The 22821-nt window shown below is 37.2% G+C and overlaps 1 protein-coding gene across 1 annotated transcript in view; it reads left to right on the top strand.

The window, feature by feature from the left end:
• SNX4 (sorting nexin 4) overlaps positions 1–22821 on the top strand; it is a 61352-nt gene that overhangs the window by 21735 nt on the left and 16796 nt on the right. The window contains exons 6-8 of the mRNA XM_046658905.1: positions 3913–3968; positions 7766–7838; positions 14649–14710. Coding sequence (XP_046514861.1) covers positions 3913–3968; positions 7766–7838; positions 14649–14710 — 191 coding nt within the window. The remainder of the gene's footprint in view (positions 1–3912; positions 3969–7765; positions 7839–14648; positions 14711–22821) is intronic.

Raw genomic sequence — 22821 nt, 5'->3', positions numbered from 1 at the left:
ATGGGGGCATGTGGCCCGGGGCCAAATCCCCACACACCTGTGTAGCCCCTAGGGCTTCACTGCATCACAGAAGGGTTCAGTATTAGTTGTTTATAGTGGTTACCTTGGGGCCTCAAGAAAAGTTTGAATTATGCTTGCTATGTACTCATAATTCAGTGTTTCTTTCTTCCTTTATTTTTTAGCATGCAGCTAGTTCTTTAAAAATTTTTTAATTCAGTGTTTCTTAAAATGCAGTTAATGGGCTTTGTGCATCTAAATTTGTTGGGATTGTTTGTTTAAAATCCTGAATCCTAGAGTTCATCCTAGACATACTGATTCCCACTAGCCTAAAACTTAACAACATTGCAGTAAGGTGAAAGATAAGGATACTTTTAGGAAGATAATTTTAGTAAGATTGTCAAAAATGGTAAGAAAAAAAGTTTTTTAGAACTTAAAGCAGTATCTTATCTGATATCATTAACGTTATAATTATATGTTTACTGTGTACTAAACACTGTACTGTAATCTACTGTAGTTTCTTTCTTTTTTTCCTGAGTATTGCCTCAGTACCTTTGAGGTTAGATGAGGAACTCTAGGAAGTGACTTGCCCAAGGTCACATAGTTACAAGTGATGGAGGCTGAATCCAAGTCTAGGCCTAACTCAAAGCCCTTCTTAATTAGCATCTCATATTACCTCTCTATTCACTTCTTAGTTATGTAATTGATGTTTATAAATATAGTTGGTGAAGTGTTGGAAACTATATTTCAGTGAAAATGAGATCATTTCAAATCAGACCAAATATTTGTATTTTATAGGAAAATTTGACCTTGGCTATGAGATTGTCATCCTCAAACTGAAATGTCAGCTTACTTTAATTTTCCTTTTTTCAGACATGTTTAATTTAATCTATAGTTTAGGCCTACTAGATTAATATTTTCTTAAATCTTTTTAGAGTAATTATTATGTCCAGCAAGATAATTATAAAAATTTAGTTTCTTTTTATCCATGCTCTATTTACCATAAACGTGAGCAACGGATCTTTTCATCACTGCTGTAGATTAGCGTTCATATAATACTCATATTACATTTATATAATACTCATATTACTCAATTCAGTGAAAGCTGAGCAAAGAGTTTTATCTCTAGAGTAATGAACATAAACACTAGATACTTTAGTTTAAAGTAATATCATTTGAACTCAGTTAACTCAGAAAGTTACTTACATGAAAGTAAGTGCCATCCATATGCCCAAACCTTAAATGAATTTAGACTGACTCAGAAGAATCTGGAACTCTGTCTGTTGCTTGAAACAAGGACTACCAGAGACAAGATCTGGGCCCACAGGATCTCTGCTAATCTGTGTATCGCACAGGAACTCCAAGAGAGCCACCGTGGAGATTCCAAATGCTGGGGCCCTGCAGAGTGTCATGTGCTCTTCTAGGTGCTGTGGATACAGTAGTGAATGGGCTGGAACCATTCATAAGCTCTGTGTTCTTACGGAGCTTATATTTTAGATGGAGACATTAATTTAACCTTTAAATAAGATACTTTAAACTGCTTAGAAATGATAGAAAGGAAATAAATCATCATTGTGAAAGCGTGTGACAGCCGGGATTTTTTTCCAGGGGTTATTTTGAGATAAGTGACCATAAAATTTATTGTCCAGATAGGGACACTTTTGAGAGTAAAAAGGGGCACTATTAATAATTAGATTGGGACAACAGGCGTAATACCAGGTCTGTCCTGGGCAAACTGGGTCACATGGTTGAAGAGATAATGTTTGAGCTAAGACCGGAATAATAAGAAATCTGCAGTGGAGTCAACCTAGGGGCCAAGGAAGAAGAATGTTAGAGAGAGGCCAAGCTGGGTAGTGGTTTACTCCTCAAGGTTTGGGGGACAATAAGAATCAGAAAATGAAATAAAGGAAAGACAAGGTCCAAGATAAGGAAAGCAAAGTGTGTAATAGGAATTGGAAAGGGAGAGGGAGGTGGAGGTTAAAGGAGACTGTGGGAAAGGCAGTAAGTTGGGGCTATAGAATAGTCAGGTTATTTTTTTCATTCAATCAATATTTACTACATGTTTATCTTGTGCCATGCTTTGTGAGGCATTGGGGATGCAGCAATGAACAAAGCAGATGAAAATATTGCCATAGCAGCCTCTGTGCAACTCCAGGGGCACCATCCACATTGTGGTTTTTTTATGGCTCTTAGATTCTAGTGGGCTGCTGAGAAACAGGTAAACAGCTAAGATGATTTCAGATAGTGCTGCGTTAAAGGAAATAGAGTGGTATGAAACAATGATGTAAGGGCTTCTTTAGATATTTAATGGGAAATCTGATGCGATGGTTGGTTACTTGTCAGATTTGGAAGAGTCCAAGTAGTTTTTTAGAGATCTAGCTTTGGGCAGAAGTCTCTAATTTGGTACAATTTAGGCAATTTCTCTTTTTATGGAATCTTGTGAAATGATGAATAGATTGAGTTGGATGTTGTGAATGACCTGACCTAACAGAATATTTGGTAAGCAAAGGTTAAGATGGTGACAATTTACATTTTTATGACTTCTAAATTGGTAAATAGGTGATATTAAAAGTAAAAAATAAATTGATGGTATTAAGAAGTATGAGATTCAAGAAAAGGTACAAATGAAAATTTTCTTCTTTACTCGTTTTTATGTAATTTCATCCTCATTTAAAGAATCACATTTTCATGTGACTATTAAGTCATTAACGCTTTAGTGTTTAGTGATTTTAATTAACTTAAAGAACATTAGGAAGTAATATATGCCTTAAATTCATTGGTGCTTTTATTTGTAAGGACTTCACATGTATTAGCTTTTTTGCCCTGGAGATGTAAGAAAGGTGAAGAATTGGTGAAACACTGATTTGAGAAATAAGAGAATCCCCTGAGATCAGTGACAAACTAAGCCTCTTTACCTCTTGACAGCTCTTAGAATTTCTTTTGATCTGAAGTGCTAGGAGGCTGAGTTGATGGAGGACCATATTTGTTGCATTTGTTTTTATTTTCTTAGCCAGGTAATCTGGGGATCCCTCCTGTTTTTGTTTTGTTTGTTTGTTTTATTATTTTGGAGTATTTATAATTATAGATTGGAAGATGGAATAATGTAAAATTTTCGAACTGATTGGAATTTTCAAAACCAACCAGATAGTGAAATTGATTCCTGATTGAGCTTCCTTTGATGAACCCTGGTTTCTGTGCCCTGGTCAGAAAAGTAATTTAGTGAGGTTTTTTCTTTTAAATGAGAACTTAGGATAGGATTTAGATACGTTAAGTATAAATTTATGCAAGGAAATTATTTAGTGTTGATCCCTCTGTCCTTCCTTTGAGAGCAGTTATCTAGAAATAAGATAGTTAAGTTTTGCTGTAACATTTTCTGCCAGCTAGTAAGTAATTTGATGTCATCTAGCTTGTTTTACTTTAATACAGGTATTTCCATATTTCTTTTTTTCTAAAATACTGATCAGGAAAATGAGAAAAACCAATATACATTTGGTTTGGATTCCACCTGAGAACTACCCTCAGTAATGCACAGGTGTCACAGCCGTAGTTTTATTTAGTTTGGTTATACAGAGCGTTGCTTTTCTTGATTTAAAGAAAAAGTAAACTATTTTTTTTCACACGACCTATTCTGAGTTATAATAATCAGAGCTACGTGCCTGTTAGTGTGTTGGTGTTTACCGTTGTGTTACTTTGGTATCATTGAATGCCGTGTATTCAGTTTAATTTATAACATTATTTTTGTAGTGTTTTCAAAAATAACTACTAAGCTGGATTTTTAGGTATGTTTAATGTATTTGACACAAATGCTATGAAGAAAACTGTACTTGAGCATCTTAATTCTAAAGGGAAAGTAAAACTGTTTGGATTTATACCCTGAAATGTAATTGTATTAAGTGAATAAATTATTTTTTCCAGGCAGACTCCAGGTTAAAAGCGCTTAATGCAACATTCAGAGTGAAAAACCCAGACAAGTAAGGTTTTGTTTTAATAACAGTTACAATGTTGTTTTGAATGATGCCTATCAATCTATTTAATTTTTCATTTCTGAATGTATGCACTTTATTTGCTAAATACTTTAAATAGTACTTCACATTCAGTGAAATCCTTTTATAGTCTAAAACTGATTTTGAAATTTGGTAACTTAATTGGATTTAAGGTTGTGAGTAACTGAAGTTTTAGAAAATTAAGCCACTGCCTTTTCCTAGGAGGGTTTATTAAATGTTGTTGAAGATATCAGAAAAATGAGAAAAGTAATTTCATACAAAATAGTTTTATGAATTTGCTTGTCAAATATATGCAGAGCTCAAGAGGAGAAGGTTATATATTATATATAGATTTTGATAATAAACTTTCTACTTTGTATACCAAGAAAACTTGATAGATAAATGCATACCAGTATAATTCATGGAGGTGTATTTATATGACAGTTACTTGACTTCATTAATGTTAGTTTGGTGTTTGTGAGAGCATTTCTGTGTTATGGGAAGCCAGTGTATTCAGAAGTATCTTTCCATAGGATGGGACTTGGGTATTAAGATTTTGGCTTGTTCGTTCTCTGAATTTGGTGGATAATTGTCCAGACTCTTCACTGTGTGGACCTTTACCTGGTGTTTGGTTCAGCCGAGTTTTTCAGTTAGAAGTGTGCTTAGGCAGAGAAGACTTTCCCATTTTTGGTGACCAAGTTTATGATGTCTGTTAGAATTTCTCTAGTTAGGCCTTCCGCATTAATTTCTACACGGTGCAAATTCTTAGCAGACAAAGGCCAAGTTTGCATAGTCTAATAGCCTATTATGCCTGACTTTATAAACAATAACACATTACCATAATGCCTCTGGTTTTTAATGTAAATTTTGAATATAAAATAGAAATATTTTAAAGTTTTGGGACTTAGGAAATTGTGATGATAACCATTGAGATGTGGGGTTTTTTTAATAGACTTTATTTCTTAAGTGTAGTTTTAGGTTCACAGCAAAATTGAGCAGAAAGTACACAGCTCCCATATGCCCCCTGGCCCTACATATGCACAGCCTCCTCCACTATCATTATGCCGCACCAGAGTGGTACATTTGTTACAATTGATGGACCTACATTGACACATCATTGTCATCCCAAGTTTGTAGTTTACTTTAGGGTTCACTCTTGGTGTTGTATATTATATAAGTTTGACAAATGTATAATGACATGTATGCATCATTATAATATTATACAAAGTATTATCACTGCCTTAAAAATCCTCTTTGTTCTGCCTATTTATCCCTCCCTCCCTACAGCCCTGGCAACCACTGATCTTTTCACTGCCTCCATAGTTTTGCCTTTTCCAGAATGTCCTATCGTATAGTATGTGACCTTTTCAGATTGGCTTCTTTCACTTTGTAATATGCATTTAAGGTTCCACTAAGGTTTTATAACAGTTATAATGACATCTATGGTATAAAAGAGATGTTCTCTAGATTAAGAACTAAAATTATGTCACCCTCCAGAAAATGCTTTGGAAAACCTAATAAGCAAAGTTTATGACATTAGTAGATACACGTTCATTAGAGGAACATGTAGATGAGACTATTTTTAAATTAATATTTTAATATTAACATTTTATTAGTTGAATGTTTTTCAATTTAATGAAAAATACTTTCCCAGTTGAATATTTGTCTTCCCTTTTCTGACCTAATCTCATTTTCTAGATTGCTAAATTTTACTTAATACCCATATTACATATAGAATTTTAAATGTGATATGACAACAACATAACCAAGGCAGTGTTTTGCCCCTAGTCCTTGTTAAAGTGTATAATTAATGTGTAATTACTAATAGGATTTGTTTGCCTTAAGTTCTAGGTAAGAGAATTGTCTACGTCAGTCATTATTAGAACAGATTCTTAATATACAGAATCTCTGTTCTAGGTCTAACTGTCCCAATAGATTAATTATTTTGTACCATTACTAAAATAGTTGATATCAGTAAAATAGTTTTATTCTGTCCTTTCTTAAGATCTAGAAAGCCAGAAAGATTGTTTCAGAGGGATTACCAAATTAATACTTGCTTCATACATGTTTAGCTTTCTTCAAACTAGATTGTTAAGAGCAGTGAGGAGGAAGACCTTGAGTCTTCCACTTTTATGTGGCAATATTTAAACAATATATGGGCGCTATTTAGGAGGTAGACCCAGGGATTAGTAGAATGTATGGGGTGAAAGAGAGGGGAAGGAAGTACAGATGGCTCCCAGGTTTCATTCTTTAAAATGCTAGGGAATACAGAGGAGAGAGATTTTTGGGGAATAGGGAAAGATAAATTGCTTACTTTGGACATGTAAGTAATTACAGATGTCTCCAAGTCAGTTGGCTTCATCTATAGATCTGCTATTTAGGAGAAAGATTTGGACTGGAGGTGGAAATTTGGAATTCAGCAGCATGCAGATCGTAATTGTGAAGACTTGTGAATGACAAGTCACATGGAGTGTGTAGATTGAAGGATTGGTTGTAAAATGGATAAGGACCTAGGACTGCACCCTAAAGAAGCCAGCACTTTATCCAAAGTGTAATTTTAGGATTACCAGCATCTGAATCCCATGGGCAAGCTTGTAGTGAATTCAGATTCCTGAGTCCCACTAGGACCTCTGTGTACGGTTGTTGTGGTTATTTACAGCCGTCTGTTACTGAGACACCTTCAGTAGTGTTTTAACAAACACTTCAGGAGTTCTTTGCACACTAAAGTTGGAGGCGTAAGAGATGAGTGAAGAAAGAGAGCACTGTAAAAAAAACTTTAGGAGTGACCAGAGAGTAAAAGGAAAATCATGGGAAATAGCACTGATGTCAAGGGAACAAAGTTTTGAGGAGGGTGAAGTTCCAGTTTTGCTGGAAAGATCAAGTAAGGTGAGGACTAACGTACATTAGTGGATTTTAGCAACATGAAAATAGTAGGTGACTTTGTCAGGAATATTTCTCCACTATTGTGCTGGAGGCAGAACTGGATTGTAGTGAGCTGAGCAGTGAATGGGAAGGGAAGATAAAAGTGTTGCTAGAGAGAGAGTGCCCTGTAAAAGTGGCTGTGAAAGGGGTGGTATTGAGAAGGTGTTAACAGTTGGTTGTGTTGTTAAGGGAATATGTATGTGTATTGTAATCTGGGAGAGACCCTAAATAAATTGATATGCTAGTGAGGAGCTTGTAGAGAGAGGAAGTTAGAAAATAGCAATATGGGGTGTAGCTGGGATAGAATCTAGTGTTGGATGGGAAGAAGGGTGTAGGTATGGGAAAGTTTCTAAGTTTACTGGCAGGAGGTGGAGGGAGTTCCTATCTGATGGCTTCTGTTTAATCTATGAAGCTTAGTTGGAGAGTGGTGGGTGGTGGTATCAGAAGTCTCCGGTCTTTATGGAGAAGAGCAGTTATTAGATTAGGGAAGCAAAGATCACTGAGTAGCATTACAGTTGAAGTTAGAGACCAGGAGTTTATGGTTGCAGCGTAAGATTGTATTAGCACCATAAATTTTTTCCTGTTGTTTGTTTTCAAGTAATTTCTCATACCAACAAATTTTATCTCTCTCACTCCCACAGTGTAGATTATGAAGTATGACATCTTTTCTTGGCTCTCAAAATATCAAAAGAAAGTTTGGTTGTTTTATTTTAGAATTTTTAAAATTTGTATTGGTGTGTAAATGTTCAAGGCCAGCATGTCGTTAAAGAGAATCAGTTTTATTATTCTCAGGAACTAATGATTTGTTTTTCAGTTTTTGACTTGTTTTCATGAGAAAAATGATGTTTTGTTTCATGTTTCAGGAGATTTACTGAACTAAAACACTACAGTGATGAACTACAGTCCGTCATCTCACACCTTCTTCGAGTTAGAGCTGTAAGTAGTCACCGAGAGCTTTTTGACACACATTTATAAGGACGTGCTTCTCATTTAATCATCATGTTTTTAAGTAATGGATACTATTTATGATGAATAACTGATTTTTACATTCAAATTTAGTGTGTTCATCATCCAAACTGCTTTTTAAAAAAATGGGAAATGTTTTCTGACATAAAAAACAAAGTGTTTTAGCCTGTTGTCTTCTCGGCAGTTTGTATATTGTTGTTTTGACATCTTGTCAAAAGACCTACTATTTCAGTGTTGGAATATAATTAAGTAAGTATGGAATTTTAGATCTACATATGATAATATCCTATTCTTTCAAGGTTTTTTGTAGGGTCTATGAAATAGTTTACATATGTTAGGCCATCCTGTGTCCATGCTCCTAAATTCTACTAAAGAAACTTATGTGAGGTAACGGTCTGCCATGGAAAAAGGAACTAGAAATCAAGGAATAATCATTGTATTTAGCCATATAGTTTGGCTATAGCAGACATGGAGAAAAATGCTTTTGGGTAAATTAATGTACCTGTAAAATGTTGTATCATCCTCTCTGACCCTTTGGGGTAACCTAGAGGAAACCTTAGAACTTTCCTTAAAGGCTTTGAAAGACAGTGGGTTACGAGGTTCAGGATCATATCTTGTGTTGATTGGAATCCTCTTGCAATGACATTTATTACCTGGGATTTGTTTTAATGGAAGAGTCTACTGGTAAGGAGTAGAGACTGGGGACAGCTTTCGATGAAACTAGATTGGCCATATAGTAATTATTGAAGGTGAACATTGGGAAATGGAAGTATATCCTACTGTTCTCTACATTTTGTATGTTTGACGATGTCCATAATAAGTATAAAAAAGTAGAACAAGGGGAAAAAAACCCAGTAATGTATATGTGACAATATGAAAGATCCTCATATTGGCCCAGTCTTCTTTTTAACCATTCAGAGTACCATTGGACTCCTTAAATAAATTCTAAGATACTTTCTAGGAAAAGAAAAAGTACCTGTGAGAAGTATTAGGCTACAGTCACAAACTGGGTATTGGAAAGGACTGTGGATTAATGAGATAAAATTTCTAGGCCTTTAATGGCCTTGAAATTACCCAAATAAATTAGGCAACAGTTCTTGTGGAAAGTGGAGGTGGGACACAGAGATGCTGCAGAAAATGAAGAATAATTCATACTGCTTTGTTTTCTGTGCCAGAAAAGTGGGAGAATCTACTTAAATTAGAGATCTGGCTGAGTATGAAAATTGTGTTCTCCTAAAAGGCCTTCAAACACAGGGAAGAGGGGGACACTGTGGAAAGCGTTGTTTGGCAGGAGGGTTAACAGATCTGGGAGTCTCGGGTAGGCAGAGGCTCACAGTCTTTCATACCCAGAAGAAACTAAGGGACAAAGCAGAAAAACCAGCCAGAATCAGATTTATCAGAAACCTCAGATGAGTGGTGAATTGAACAAATTCTAACAGTTAAACTCTCAGAAAATCTGTTAAACATAGGGAGTAAATTTAAGTGAGATTTAAGGGAGGGGGAAATGATTGTCGTTGTTGAGAGACTGTGCTACAGCTCATTTAGCCTGAGAGAGGCTATGGATGACTGCTTTCATAAAACATATGAGATATAAAATAAGATGCACTTTTCTGTCATTTTTCTGTCATTGCTGTTGTCTTTATAGCAACACTGTCTGACGTTGTATTCTGTACTCATTTGTGTTAACTATCTCCCGTACCTAGTATACGTGAGCTCCACGAGAGCAGGAGCTTTGTTTTCTCACTGTGAAATCCCTAGAATAATGCTCAACTCATAGTAGGCACTCGCTACATATATGCATTGAATGAATGAATAAATGAATGTATATGCTGACAGGGTTGTGTTTTAAAAGATTTGAGAAAGCACTAAGATAAATTGCTTCTTTAACTTAATTATAACCAACCAGGGTGAACTGGTTAGTAATGTATATGTGACAAGACACTTTGAAGAAAACGACCTTGTCAACAAAGAGTTTATGATGCACAGGTAAGAGAATGCTGGGTGTAGATATTTATCCTGAACTTTATGAAAACAGGTTTCAGAACTTTATTGACATGAAAGATAGCTTGAGCTCTTCAAGGGAAAGGCAGCATTGATCTGTGAGTCTGTACAAGTGAGAGAAGTGCCAATGGAAAATACGGAATGCTTTCTGATGAGTGAAAATTCTGATTGTTCTAAAATTGGGAGAAAGGCTCTTTAGTCATGGACAGTAACAGAAAAGTAAAAATGGCAGGTTAAAGCCCTACCCTGACGGAAGCCTGCACACAACGCAGAAGGCACCACAGGGAGACCATTCAGAGCATCGAGAGAAGGCTGCTTAGACGCACGATGATGAATTGTTAACAGTGAAGGGAAAGTAGAATTGTTTGATTGTCTTTTCTGTCAAGGAGAATTCTTTCAAAAGTAGAAAAGGCAAAAAATACCTTACAGATTAAAGAGTTAAATATTTAGGACATCAAAACAGATCAACCAGAAAGGGTGGATGGCCTTAGACTAGAGGAGCTGGGTTTGAAACTTGTCTCTGCCATTTCTCAGGTCATTCAGGCAAATCCAGTAACCTTTCAGTTTGTTTGCTTTGCTGGGAAATGAGAATATCGGCCTGGCACATTGTTAGGTACTGAATAAATATTTGTTATATGAATGAGTGCCTTATTCGTAGAATTATGAGACTTGAGATAATTTGTGTTTCATACACTAAAACAAAAGAAAAATAATACTGATATCTAACTTTTATTTACCACTGTATTTCAGCCACGGTGCTCAAGCATATTATATATTTTTCTTCATTAATTCCCACAGTAGCCCTTTGAAGGCATGTACTGTTACCATTTAATAGATTTGGAAACAAAGGCAAATGAAGTTGAGTAATTTGTCAAAGATCACACTGTAGATATGTGGAGCTAGAATTTAAACCTTTGTCTATCCAACTCCAGAGCTCATGCTCTTAACTACCTTCAAGGATGCTTTGACAAAGGATGTGAATTCAAGTAGATTGAGGGAGAAGAGAGTTCATTTTCGTTAAGCCCCCTTGCTTATTCCCAGGAACCTTACAAATGTCATCTTATTTAATGCTCACAAAGTAATATGATGAAGGTCATTTCCACATTTCCAAGAGAAACACATAATACTAAGGCTTGGAGTGGTTTAATAAATTCTCCAAAGTCAAAACCTAAAGTAAGAAGGAGCTGGAATTTGAACTCACATTTGTCTGACTCCAAATCCCTTACTTTTTCCACCCTGTATGCTGCCTCGCTAGGAGAAATCAAATTTAAAAGGGAGGGGGGAATGTTTAACTTTGCTAGTACTCTAAAAATGCAAATTATAGTTATTGAGATACTGTATATTTAATTTGTAGTCATTTCTGAAGATGGTAATATCTAATGTTTGTGAACTGTTTGGGGATGGTGACAGTATAAAGTATCACATACAGCTCCTTTGGGAACCCTTTTGGCAGTTCACTATCAAGAGTCTTAAATCTCATAATCTTTGACTCCATAGGAGATAATTCAAAAGAAAAGTCAAGTCCAGATTTTCAAAATAAGGTCATCTCATAGAATGTCATAAAACTTTGTCCTTTTTAACATTTAAACACCTACTACTTCAATGAGGATAGAGAAGGCATTCTCATCAGTTCCAAATCATACACAACTGGGGGGATCATTGAATGAGTCTGTCAGATTTCTTCTCTTGTCATAGAATTTGCTCAGTGTCAGTCCTCCACTGCCAAATGTCAGATGATCAGTTTTCAAAAAGAAAGACTTGTCAACAGAAATGAAATTGAATAGCAGTCTAGACTAAGTCATTAGGTACAGCCCCTTTTTCCTGGCACCAATTTTTTTTTTTTTAAGATTCTATTTTTCCTTTTTCTCCCCAAAGCCCCCCAGTACATAGTTGTGTGTTGTAGTTGTGGGTCCTTCTAGTTGTGCTATGTGGGACGCCGCCTCAGCATGGCCTGATGAGCGGTGTCATGTCCGCACCCAGGATCCGAACCAGCGAAACCCTGAGCCGCTGAAGCAGAGAACGCAAACTTAACCACTTGGCCATGGGGCTGGCCCCTGGCACGAATATTTTTGATTACCAACGATCATTGAATTAATCTGGTTTCAGGTTTTCATAATCCATGTTTTATTGCTCTGCCACTTTTGTCTTTCCTTTTCTCTAGAAATGATCATTTTTGGTTTATAGAGGTTTTTTTGCTTCATCTTCTTTCTAACTGCCTGATGATCTAGACAGAAGTCATTTCATGTTTTAGTTTGCTAGAAGAATTTGTTTCCATGAATAGTTCATACCAGAAACTTTGTTGGTCCAGTAACAAGTGCTGAGTGTCTCTTTGTGGCCTAGTTCATGAGTAGAGTAGTTCCTCATGTGATTGTTCCTCTTTTTGGAGTATTTTGAAAACTCCTCTTTTTGTCATGCTCTATGGACCAGAATATTTTCCAGAGCTCTAATTACTATGGTAGAAGCTCCTTTTATATTAGCTGCCAGGAGTGATAGACTTTAAAGAAATAAACTTTTAAATACCTGGAATTCACACACTTTTTCTTTGGACATTTATTTTGAATCTGCATTTTGCAGTTATGTTGCTTCTAGTTTTTGTTCTTACGTGGTTATTTAATAAGCTCTCTCCTTCTCTTTCATCGTTGATATCTTAAGTGGATGATAAAATGCTCAGCTTTCAAGAGGAGGTTTTATCTTTAAAAGTATGAGGATCTAGAAAAGTTAGTGGTCTAGAATGGCATTTTCCATTTTATACTCCTTGGAATGCCAGTCCTGTAAGATGTTCCCTACTGCAAACCATCTCTCTCTTCAACAGTCATGATTCACACGTGGTGTTAAACATCTAAAAAGTCCTGCAGGAAAGAAACCTGTTAAACTTTATCTCAGGGTTTCCCAAACTTACTTGACGGTGAAACCACTTTAAAAAAAAACAAGCAACTTTTGACATGCTATAGGACTCTCAAAAAATAATTGGGAAATAATATCCTAGAGAAATTAGCATAGAAGTTTGGGAACAACCTTAGAAAGTTTCTTGCAGAATAAAGACTGAACTTTGTCCTGAAAGTGGAGTCTAGTGTAGCAACTGGCAAACTTTTTCTGAAAGCCAGATGGTAAATATTTTCAGCTTTTTGGGCCATATGGTCCCTGTTGAATCTATTTAGCCCTGCTATGAAAGCAGCCGTAGACAGTGCTAATGTGAATGAGCATGTCTGTGTTCAATAAGACTTCACAGAAACAATCTGCAGACCTGCAGTGTGCTGCTCCCTAGTCCAGTGGGTATGTGTTCCTCCAGAGCGGGCCAAGGAGAGGTGGAAAAGATTTTATGATCCTCTCACACCTGCTCCAGGTATTTATAATGGTGGTTTGTTCACTTGGAGCTGAAGTATTGAAAGGGTTAAGATTTGTTGTATGGGGAGCTGGCCCCGAGGCCGAGTGGTTAAGTTTACCCGCTCTGCTTGGCAGGCCCTGGGTTTCCTGTCAATTCAGATCCTGGGCGTGGACATGGCACCACTCATCAGGCCATGCTGAGGCGGCGTCCCACATAGCACAACCAGAGGCGCTCACAGCTGGAATATACAACTATGTACTGGGGGGCTTTAGGGAGAAGAAGACAAAAAAATTTGTTGTATGGTTAATGCCTAATTCCTCAAATTCCTCATGTTTGAGTAAGGGATTAGGTAATTTATCCTCAGGATTTACATTTAGAAACTGTATACCAGGAGTTTTTTTCAAGGGTTTTATGTGGGTTTAGCTTTTGGTCTTCCAGTTCATGTCTGTAACACTTTAGGGGAAGGTAAAGCAAATTACGTGTGGTGTTTTGTTTTGTCTTTCGTAAAGTTTGTGTGAATGACTGGGCAGTACGTATTTCATCTGAGGGATCTAAATTCTAATTCTGTTGTTATTAAACTGTCTAATGTGTTTGTTGGTTAGAAGGAGTTATCTTAATAAAGTAGCATAGAAGTCTGTTGCATGTGTTCAGCGTTTGTCTAAAACTATCAATAGAATTGACAATTTATATTTTTAGTGGAATTTACACTTTGGGGACTCTATAAGGAAACAACCTGAAATTTGGAAAAAGCCTTACTCTCAGAGATACTTATTACAACATTATTTATAATACTGAAGAAATTAGGGATAACTAAATATTCAACAAGAAATGCTTATATATTTTATATACTACTAGCTTGAATGTTATACAACTGTTTAAAGGGGTACCTGTTAAAAGTAATAACCTGCTGGATAAAACTATTACCATTCTTGATATAGGAAGTTTAAAAGCAATAATTAAAACTTGTATATATAGAAAGAAGTATGAAAGCGATTCAATAAATATGATGAAAACACTAGTTTGGGGTTTTTTTCCCTGTGATGAAACTGGAAGATTTAAGTTTTTTCTTTTCCATGTTTTCCAAGTTTATTGTACTGTTTATTTATTTATAATTTAATTTTTTTGTGAGGAAGATTGGCCATGAGCTAACATTTGTTACCAGTCTTCCTCTTTTTGCTTGAGGAAGATTGGCCCTGAGCTAACATCCATGCCAATCTTCTTCTGCTTCGTATGTTGTATGCTGCCACAGCATGGCTTGATGAGTGGTGTTTAGGTCCGCACCCAGCATCCGAACCCATGAACCCCAGGCCGTCAAAACGGAGCATGCGAACTGAACCATTACACCACTGGGCCAGCCCCAAGTATGCATTTTTTATGAGGATGAAATATTTTTTTTAAAGTAGTCTGTATATAACTTTGACCTAATAGCAATTTCTTTTAAATATTTCTTCCAGAGAGTAGCAGATCGACTCTATGGTGTATATAAAGTACATGGGAATTATGGGCGAGTTTTCAGGTAAGCATTATACAAACTTTAAAAATAAAGATTAGCTTTAATTCACTTTTTGCCTGAGAACTATAATTCTTGAAAATAGAAGATTATGTTTTTAAATGATGTCCTGTAGTAGTGGTTTTTAAAGTTTTCATTTTAAAGCCTTTCTTTAAATAAAAAATAGTGAGGAAGTCCAATATATTGAGCAAATAAAAGTGAAACTGCTCTGAAGCAGGGAGCAGTGCCTTTTACCTTCTTGGCAGAATGCCCAAGAAGATTCCATTGGAAATCACTGTCTCATTAATTAGTGATTTTTCTTTTTTCTTTCTTTGTGTCACTTTATAATTTCTGAAGGCTTTTTTGCAAGATGGATTTTTCAGTCTTAGGATAATTTTAGTGTAAATTAGAATATTTGCTTGTATATATAACTTGTATATTTTGGTGGTTTTTGCACCTTTCTTTTTCTTTTTTCCCCCCAAGTAATTTTATTGGGATTATAATGGTTTATAACATTGTTTAATTTCAGGTGTGCATTACTGTTTATCACTTCCTGAATTCACTTCATCGTGCTCACCCCCAGTACTCTAATTTTTATCCATCACCATACATATGTGCCCCTTTATCCCTTTCGCCCACCAGCCAGCTGCCTTCGCCTCTGGTAACCACTAATCTGTTCTCTTTATCCATGTATTTGTTATCCTCCACATATGAGTGAAATCACGCAGTGTTTATCTTTCTCCTTCTGGCTTATTTTGCTTAACATCATACCCTCAAGATCCATCCATGTTGTTGCAAATGGGACAATTTTGTCCTTTTTTATGGCTGAGTCATATTCCATTGGATATATATGCCACATCTTCTTTATCCATTCATCTGTAGAAGGGCACTTGAGTTACTTCCACATCTTGGCTATTGTGAATAATGCTGCAGTGAACATAGGGGCGCATAAATCTCTTTCGATCATTGATTTCAAATTCTTTGGATAAATACCCAGAAGTAGGGGCCGGCCCGGTGGCATAGAGGTTAAGTTCGCACGTTCCACTTCAGCAGCCCAGGATTCACCGGTTCAGATCCTGGGTGTGGAAATGGCACTGCTTGGCAAGCCATGCTGTGGTAGGTGTCCCACACATAAAGTAGAGGAAGATGGGCACAAATGTTAGCTCAGGGCCAGTCTCCCTTAGCAAAAAAGAGGAGGATTGGCAGCGGATGTTAGCTCAGGGCTAATCTTCATCAAAAAAAACACAAAACAGCTAGTAGTAAGTAATCTTAAAATGCACCTCACAGAGCTAGAAAAAGAAGAACAAACAATCCCAAAGTTAGCAGAAGGAGGGAAATAGTAAAAATTAGAGGAGAAATAAATGAAATAGACTAAAAAAACAGTAGGAAGGATTAATAGAAGATAAACAAAATTGACAAACCCTTAGCCAGACTACCAAGAAAAAAAGAAAATTCAAATAAATAAAATTAGAAATAGAAGAGGAGAAATTACAACAGATACTCCAGAAATGCAAAATATTATAAGAGAATACTATGAAAAACTATATGCCCACAAATTCAATAACCTAGAAGAAATGGATGAATTCCTAGACTCATACAACCTCCAAAAACAGAATAAATAAGAAAAAGAGAATCTGAATAGACCATTCACAAGTACAGAGATTGAAACAGTAATTGAAAACCTCCCCAAAAACAAAAGTCCAGGACCAGATGGCTTCTCTGGAGAATTCTACCAAACATTCAGAGAAGATTTAGTACCTATCCTTCTCAAACTATTCTGAAAAATTGAAGAAGATGGAATGCTGCCTAACACATTCTATGAGGCCAACATCACCCTGATAACAAAACCAGACAAGGCAACACAAAGAAGGAAAACTACAAGCCAGTATCACTGATGAACTTAGATGCAAAAATCCTCAACGAAATGTTGTCAAACCAAATACAGCAATACATTAAAAGGATCATACACCACGATCAAGTGGGATTTATTCCAGGGACGCAGGGGTGGCTTAACATCCGCAAATCAGTCACCATGATACACCTCATGAATCACATGATCATCTCAATAGATGCAGAGGAAACATTTGACAAGATCCAATTCTCAATAAAATGGGTAAAGAAGGAAGTCACCTCAACATAATAAAGGCCACATATGACAAACGAACAGACAACATCTTAATAGTGAAAAACTGAAAGCCATCCGTCTGAAAACAGGAACAAGACATGGGTGCCCACTCTTGCCACTCCTATTCAACCTAGTTTTGAACGTTTCTTTTATGAATTTTTGTGTGTGTTCATTATTTTGCTTGTGACATTTTAGAAGTTAGTATCTATATCTTTTTATAAGAAAAATGTCCTTGCTAATGTTCCCTTGTAAGTCCTTTTGATTGAATTAATTTAAAAATATGACTCATTTTACATTTTTGAATAGGTTATACATTCATGTGGCACAAAATTCACCAAAAACTAAAGCTTATACAGTGAAAACTCTCTTTACCCCTGTGTACCAACCACCTAGTCTTCTCCTCTGAGGCAACTAATGTCAGTTTCTTGTGTATACTTATAGTAAAATGTAACACTATAAATGTAATATATTAACATACAAACAAATGCATTTTCCTCTTTTTTTTTCCTTACCATGAAAAGGGAGAATGTTGTATGCATTGCTGTGTTCACTTGTTTTACCTTGCTTTTTTCGCTTAAGAACTGCTCTCCAAGATGTATTGTTACCAGTCCTGGATTGGGCTTTATTGAGCAAGGGTGTCATAATTTATTTAACCAGTTTCTTGGTAATTGTTTCCAGTCTTCTGCTATTGCAGTCAATGCTGCAATAACTATTCTTGTGTGTGTCAGTTCACACGCACGTATGAGTATAGGTGGATAAAATTCTACAAGTGTTGTTACTGGGTCTAAGGATAATTGTATTTGTAGTGTTGGTAGATATTGCCAATTTGTCCTGTATAGAAAATATTAAACTCCCACCAGCAAGGTATTAGCATCTGTTTCCTCATACCCTCACCCTAAGAATGTGTTAGCAAACTTTTGTCTTTATCAGACTGATGGTGGAAAATGGTTTCTCACTGTAGTTATAATTTGCATTTCTCTAATTATGAATGAACTCAGACTTTTCTTCCTGTGATTAACAGCCAGTTTTTTTCTATTTCATAAGTTGTCTGTATATATATTTCACCTTTTTTTCTCTTTGGCTGGTAGTCTGATTTCTTAATTGATTTGCAGGAATTCTTTATCTTTTAGGAAAATGAGGAATTTGTGAAATGAATTGCATTTTTTTTTCATTCGTTGTGTGTTTTTTGATTTTTTTTTTTAAGATTTTATTTTTCCTTTTTCTCCCAAAGCTCCCAGTACATAGTTGTGTATTTTTAGTTGTGGGTCCTTCTAGCTGTGGCGTGTGGGATGCCGCCTCAGCATGGCTTGATGAGTGATGCCATGTCCACGCCCAGGATCCAAATCGGTGAAACCCTGGGCTGCCGAAGCAGAGCACGTGAACTCAACCACTGGCCACGGGGCCAGCCCCTGACTTTTCTTATGTTGGCTTTTAATAGGCAGAAATATATTCTGTTTATTAAATTCAGTTACATATAAATGATTAGTTTTTCTCCTTTCTAAAATAATAGCCTCTCATTTTTGTGTATATCTTAATAAGGTCTTCCCCACTATGGAGTGTAAAAAAAATTTCTCATTGGGGCTGGCCCCGTGGCCGAGTGGTTAAGTTTGCATGTTCCGCTGCCGGTGGCCCAGTGTTTTGTTGGTTCGAATCCTGGGCGCGGACATGGCACTGCTCATCAAGCCACACTGAGGCAGCGTCCCACATGCCACAACTAGAAGGACCCACAATGAAGAATGTGCAACTATGTACTGGGGGGCTTCGGGGAGAAAAAGGAAAAAAATAAAATCTTAAAAAATTTCTCATTTCTTCCACAATTTTGTGGTTTCATAAATTTTTGATTCATCTGAAATTTATTTGCATATCAGGTGTGAGATATGGATCCAAATTTATTTATTAAATAACAGGTTATCCAAATATCTTTGATTGATCAATACATTAAAATTAAATGCAGGTTGAGACAATGTCAGGATTATATGACAATTTTTAATGAAGAGAAGCATATTGATATTGTAAACATAAACTCTTCATTACTAGGAGAGTAATATATGGCTAAATAGAAAACGAGTAGTATAAATGGGAAGAAAGGCAAATAGTGATCAATTTTCTGAAGTCTATGGCATGATGTTTGACATATCTACAATTTTTTAAAAATTTATGCATGAGTTAGTCCTGATTTTTAGAATATAACCCAAAGTGGAATTCCAGTTAAGCTTGGGAATATGTCACTTGAAAATTAACATAAATCAGACACTCCCAAAGGTAGCACATTTATTGTAATTAATAAATGGACTTGTATTAATTTGAGATGCAGTAGATACAAGGTCACATGGTTGAATAAAATTTTAAAGAAAATTCTTTGCATTAATGTCTCATGATAACGGTACAGAGTTGTCTTTTTGCCAACTCAATAAATTAATAGAGGGCCAGCTCCATGGCCTAGTGGTTAAGTTCGCGCGCTCCGCTGTGGCAGCACAGGGTTTGGATCCTGGGCGCGGACATGGCACCGCTCATCGGGCCACATTGGGGCGGCGTCCCACATCCCACAACCAAAAGGACCTGCAAGTAAGATATACAACTATGTATCGGGGGCGTTTGGGAAATAAAGCAGAAAAAAAAATTTAATTAATAGAAAACCATTTTACATCTAAAATATTTCATGACAATTGAGCCAGGGAGACCAGAGTGGCTGAGGTAATTAATTTAAACGGGTGATCAGCAGCCTGAACCATAGCAGTTGCCAGGAGGGACTATGAAGGAGGTATAAATGGTAGGACTCACCAATGGATTCTTCCACGCATTCAGCACACGTTTGCTGAGTTCCTGCTACCATGGTAGGTGCTAAGGAAACCAAGATTTAATTCACTGCCAGCTGAATGATTAAGATTGTGATAGAGAATGTAGGAGAAATAGCAAGTTTGCGGGATGAGTTAAAAGGGTTCTGTTTTGGATAGATTGCATTTGAATGAAAGATTTCTGTCAAGCAATGGGAAATTTGGATCAGCAATTTAAGAGGCTGGTGAGATTATGAGTGGTGTATAAAAGATGTATCCTAATGGAGGGATTTTTGAAAATGTAGGGTTAGGTGATAATGTTAGAGGGTTATAGTAAGTATGCGAGAGATTCAAGGGCCAAACCTTGGGGAATACCTGTGTTCAGGGATCAGGCAAAGAAAAAGAACCAGTGAAGGAGACATTGGAAAATTGATGAGGATCCAGCTTTGTGCATTGTCAAGCAAGTAAAGGGAGCATTTCAAGAAGAAGTTGGAGTATACTGTACAGGAATTGAGTTCAATGAAAAGGGGGGAAGTGGGTAGGTAAATCTTTGGTGTTGATTTGGAGAGCAGTTTGGTTTGAGTGGTATGTGATATTGCAGTGATCCAAGGAATGAGAGGAAAGGATTAAGGAAGGAAAGAAAGCAGGTTACTGATAGTCTTTTAAGAAAGTCCCTGAAGTTCTCCTTGAAGGGGAATAAGGCCTGTTTGTTATTGTTTTTTGCAAGAGGAGCAGGGCTAGGAGGGTGAGTGGGAAAGAAGATAGAGGAAGGTAGAGAGCCGTCTTAAAGCCAAGGAGTAGTACGTTGTAGGAGGCAACATTAACTGGCCTCTGTCCCAGGAAGCAGGTGTCTCTCCTGAGAACAAGTAGGGTACTCGTGTGGTTAGGGAACTTGAGGGGAGTGCCGTAAGGCAGTCTGTCTCAAACTAGTGCAGAAGAGGATTCCTCAGCTTGTCCTTCGGCATACCCTTCTTCACCTCCCCTCACCAGCCCCGTGAAGGATGGATGGGCTGGAAGCAGCTGTGGCAGAATCTCTTTGAAGGCTCGAGTTCTATCAATTCATGCAAAATTTGCATTTTATTCCGTAGAACATCCGTAGTTGGTTAAGTATATAAAGCTTTTTCTCCTCAAATGTAAAAGTAAAATTCATTCTTCGTAAAAATTGTGCCATGTTTATCATAGGGCTTCAAGTATCCATGATAAAGTGTCCCAGTTTGAGAAGCGCTAGTGAGGATATCAGTTAAGAATGTGGAAAAGGATAGCGGAGCAGTGCCAGTTGGTGGGGAGTGTTTTTTATCTTTTGAGAGCTGCTGACCTGTAAGAGTACTGAAGAAATTGGAACGTTGAGGGTCACATAATTGGAAAAAAGCTTAATGTGTTCTTATTCTTTGATTTGAAATTTAAGAGGGGAAGAAATATAAAGCTGGTTTCCTCAGCTTTGTTTCTTAATTTAAATTTTTTCAATATATACCTCAAGTAATTTTGTAAAATTATGGCTTGTTGCTAAATTGGAAATTGTAGTGAGAGAATGGTCTAAGAAAAAAAGATTGAGGGGCCACCCCCATGGCAAAGTGGTTAAGTTTGCGCACTCTGCTTCGGCAGCCCAGGGTCTCACCAGTTCAGATCCTGGGCGAGGACATGGCACCGCTCATCAGGCCATGCTGAGGTGGCGTCCCACATGCCACAACTAGAGGCACTCACAACTAGAATATACAACTATGTACTTGGGTGGTTTGGGGAGAAGAAGAAGAAAAAAAGAAGATTGGCAACGGATGTTAGCTCAGGTGCCAATCTTTAAAAAGAAAAAAAAAGATTGAGCTATGAGTGGAAAAGGGCTGTCAAAGTAGGAAAGAGGACAAAACATAAACGTGTATGTTAAGAAATGAGCAGGAATTAGATGCACAGAGAAGAAACAGGGAAGATTTTGTAGTATGTTCATGTCACACGTTGCTGTTAGTTTTTTTTTTTTCTTTTTTTGAGTACAGGAGTTCATTTTGTTCTCTTCTTGAGTTCCTAGGCTTTTTGCGGATTCCTCCTGGATTACACACCTGATCCAATTTAGGATAGGCCGAAGGGCCATTCCCCGTAGGTGCCTATAGGACTTGTCTGTATTTTCACTAGTTTCAGACTGACCTAGGAACTTTCAGATCTACCGGTCCAGAACTGGACTGAATACATAGGTGGGATTCACCCTGCAGAAGACTTGGAAAAAAAGGGAAAGAGTTTTAAGTGCTCATAACTATGCATTTGTGGTGAATGAAAGCTATCAGAAGCTAATAGCCTTAAGTGTTGTATTCTGTTAATTGAACATTTCAGAATACCCGTTTTAATTCATAGATTGTGAATCGATGTAGAAGCAACCAAAAAAACCCATCTCTCCCATTCAGTTGGTATAATTCCTTTCAAGGGATTCCAGGAAAATACACAAGCAAATTTCTTTCAAAAAATCATGGGCAAAGGCACATGATCAAGGATACGCAAAAGTCATTGTGTACCTCATGGGGCTGGCCCCGTGGCCGAGTGGTTAAGTTCGCGCACTCCGCAGCAGGCGGCCCAGTGTTTCGTTGGTTCGAATCCTGGGCGCGGACATGGCACTGCTCATCAGACCACGCTGAGGCAGCGTCCCACATGCCACAACTAGAAGAACCCACAACGAAGAACATACAACTATGTACCGGGGGGCTTTGGGGAGAAAAAGGAAAAAATAAAATCTTTAAAAAAAAAAAAAAAGTCATTGTGTACCTCAGAGGCACAGGATGTATTTTGTCTAATGAGTCTACACCTTATTTTTTGGTCATATGCATGGTGGGTTGGGGTCAAGAACTCTTTTGACTAAGCAAACCAAAAAGAAGTGTTGGAGCTTGAGATTATTAGATAGAACACTATTGGCAGTCAGTTCTAGTCTCAGCTCTGACTCTGATGAGCTGCCTGAGTAAACAGTGTTAGATCTCTGAGCCTGATTTTAAGTTTTATTCAGTTGTGGAGTTAAATGGGGAGTGATTTCCAAACCCCTTCTTAGCATAGAACTTTGTCTACATGAAATCTTCTGCAGAAGTATAAACAAATAGAGGCCGGCCTGGTGGCGCAGCGGTTAAGTGCACACATTCCGCTTTGGCGGCCCGGGGTTCGCCGGTTCAGATCCTGGGTACAGACATGGTACCGCTTGCCAAGTCATGCTGTGGTAGGCATCCCACATATAAAGTAGGGGAAGATGGGCACGGATGTTAGCTCAGGGCCAG

The sequence above is a fragment of the Equus quagga genome, chromosome 4 (assembly GCF_021613505.1).
Source record: "Equus quagga isolate Etosha38 chromosome 4, UCLA_HA_Equagga_1.0, whole genome shotgun sequence".
In the NCBI taxonomy this organism is placed as follows: domain Eukaryota; kingdom Metazoa; phylum Chordata; class Mammalia; order Perissodactyla; family Equidae; genus Equus; species Equus quagga.
Note: the sequence above shows the minus strand (reverse complement) of the source record. Positions and strands in the feature narration are given on the sequence as shown.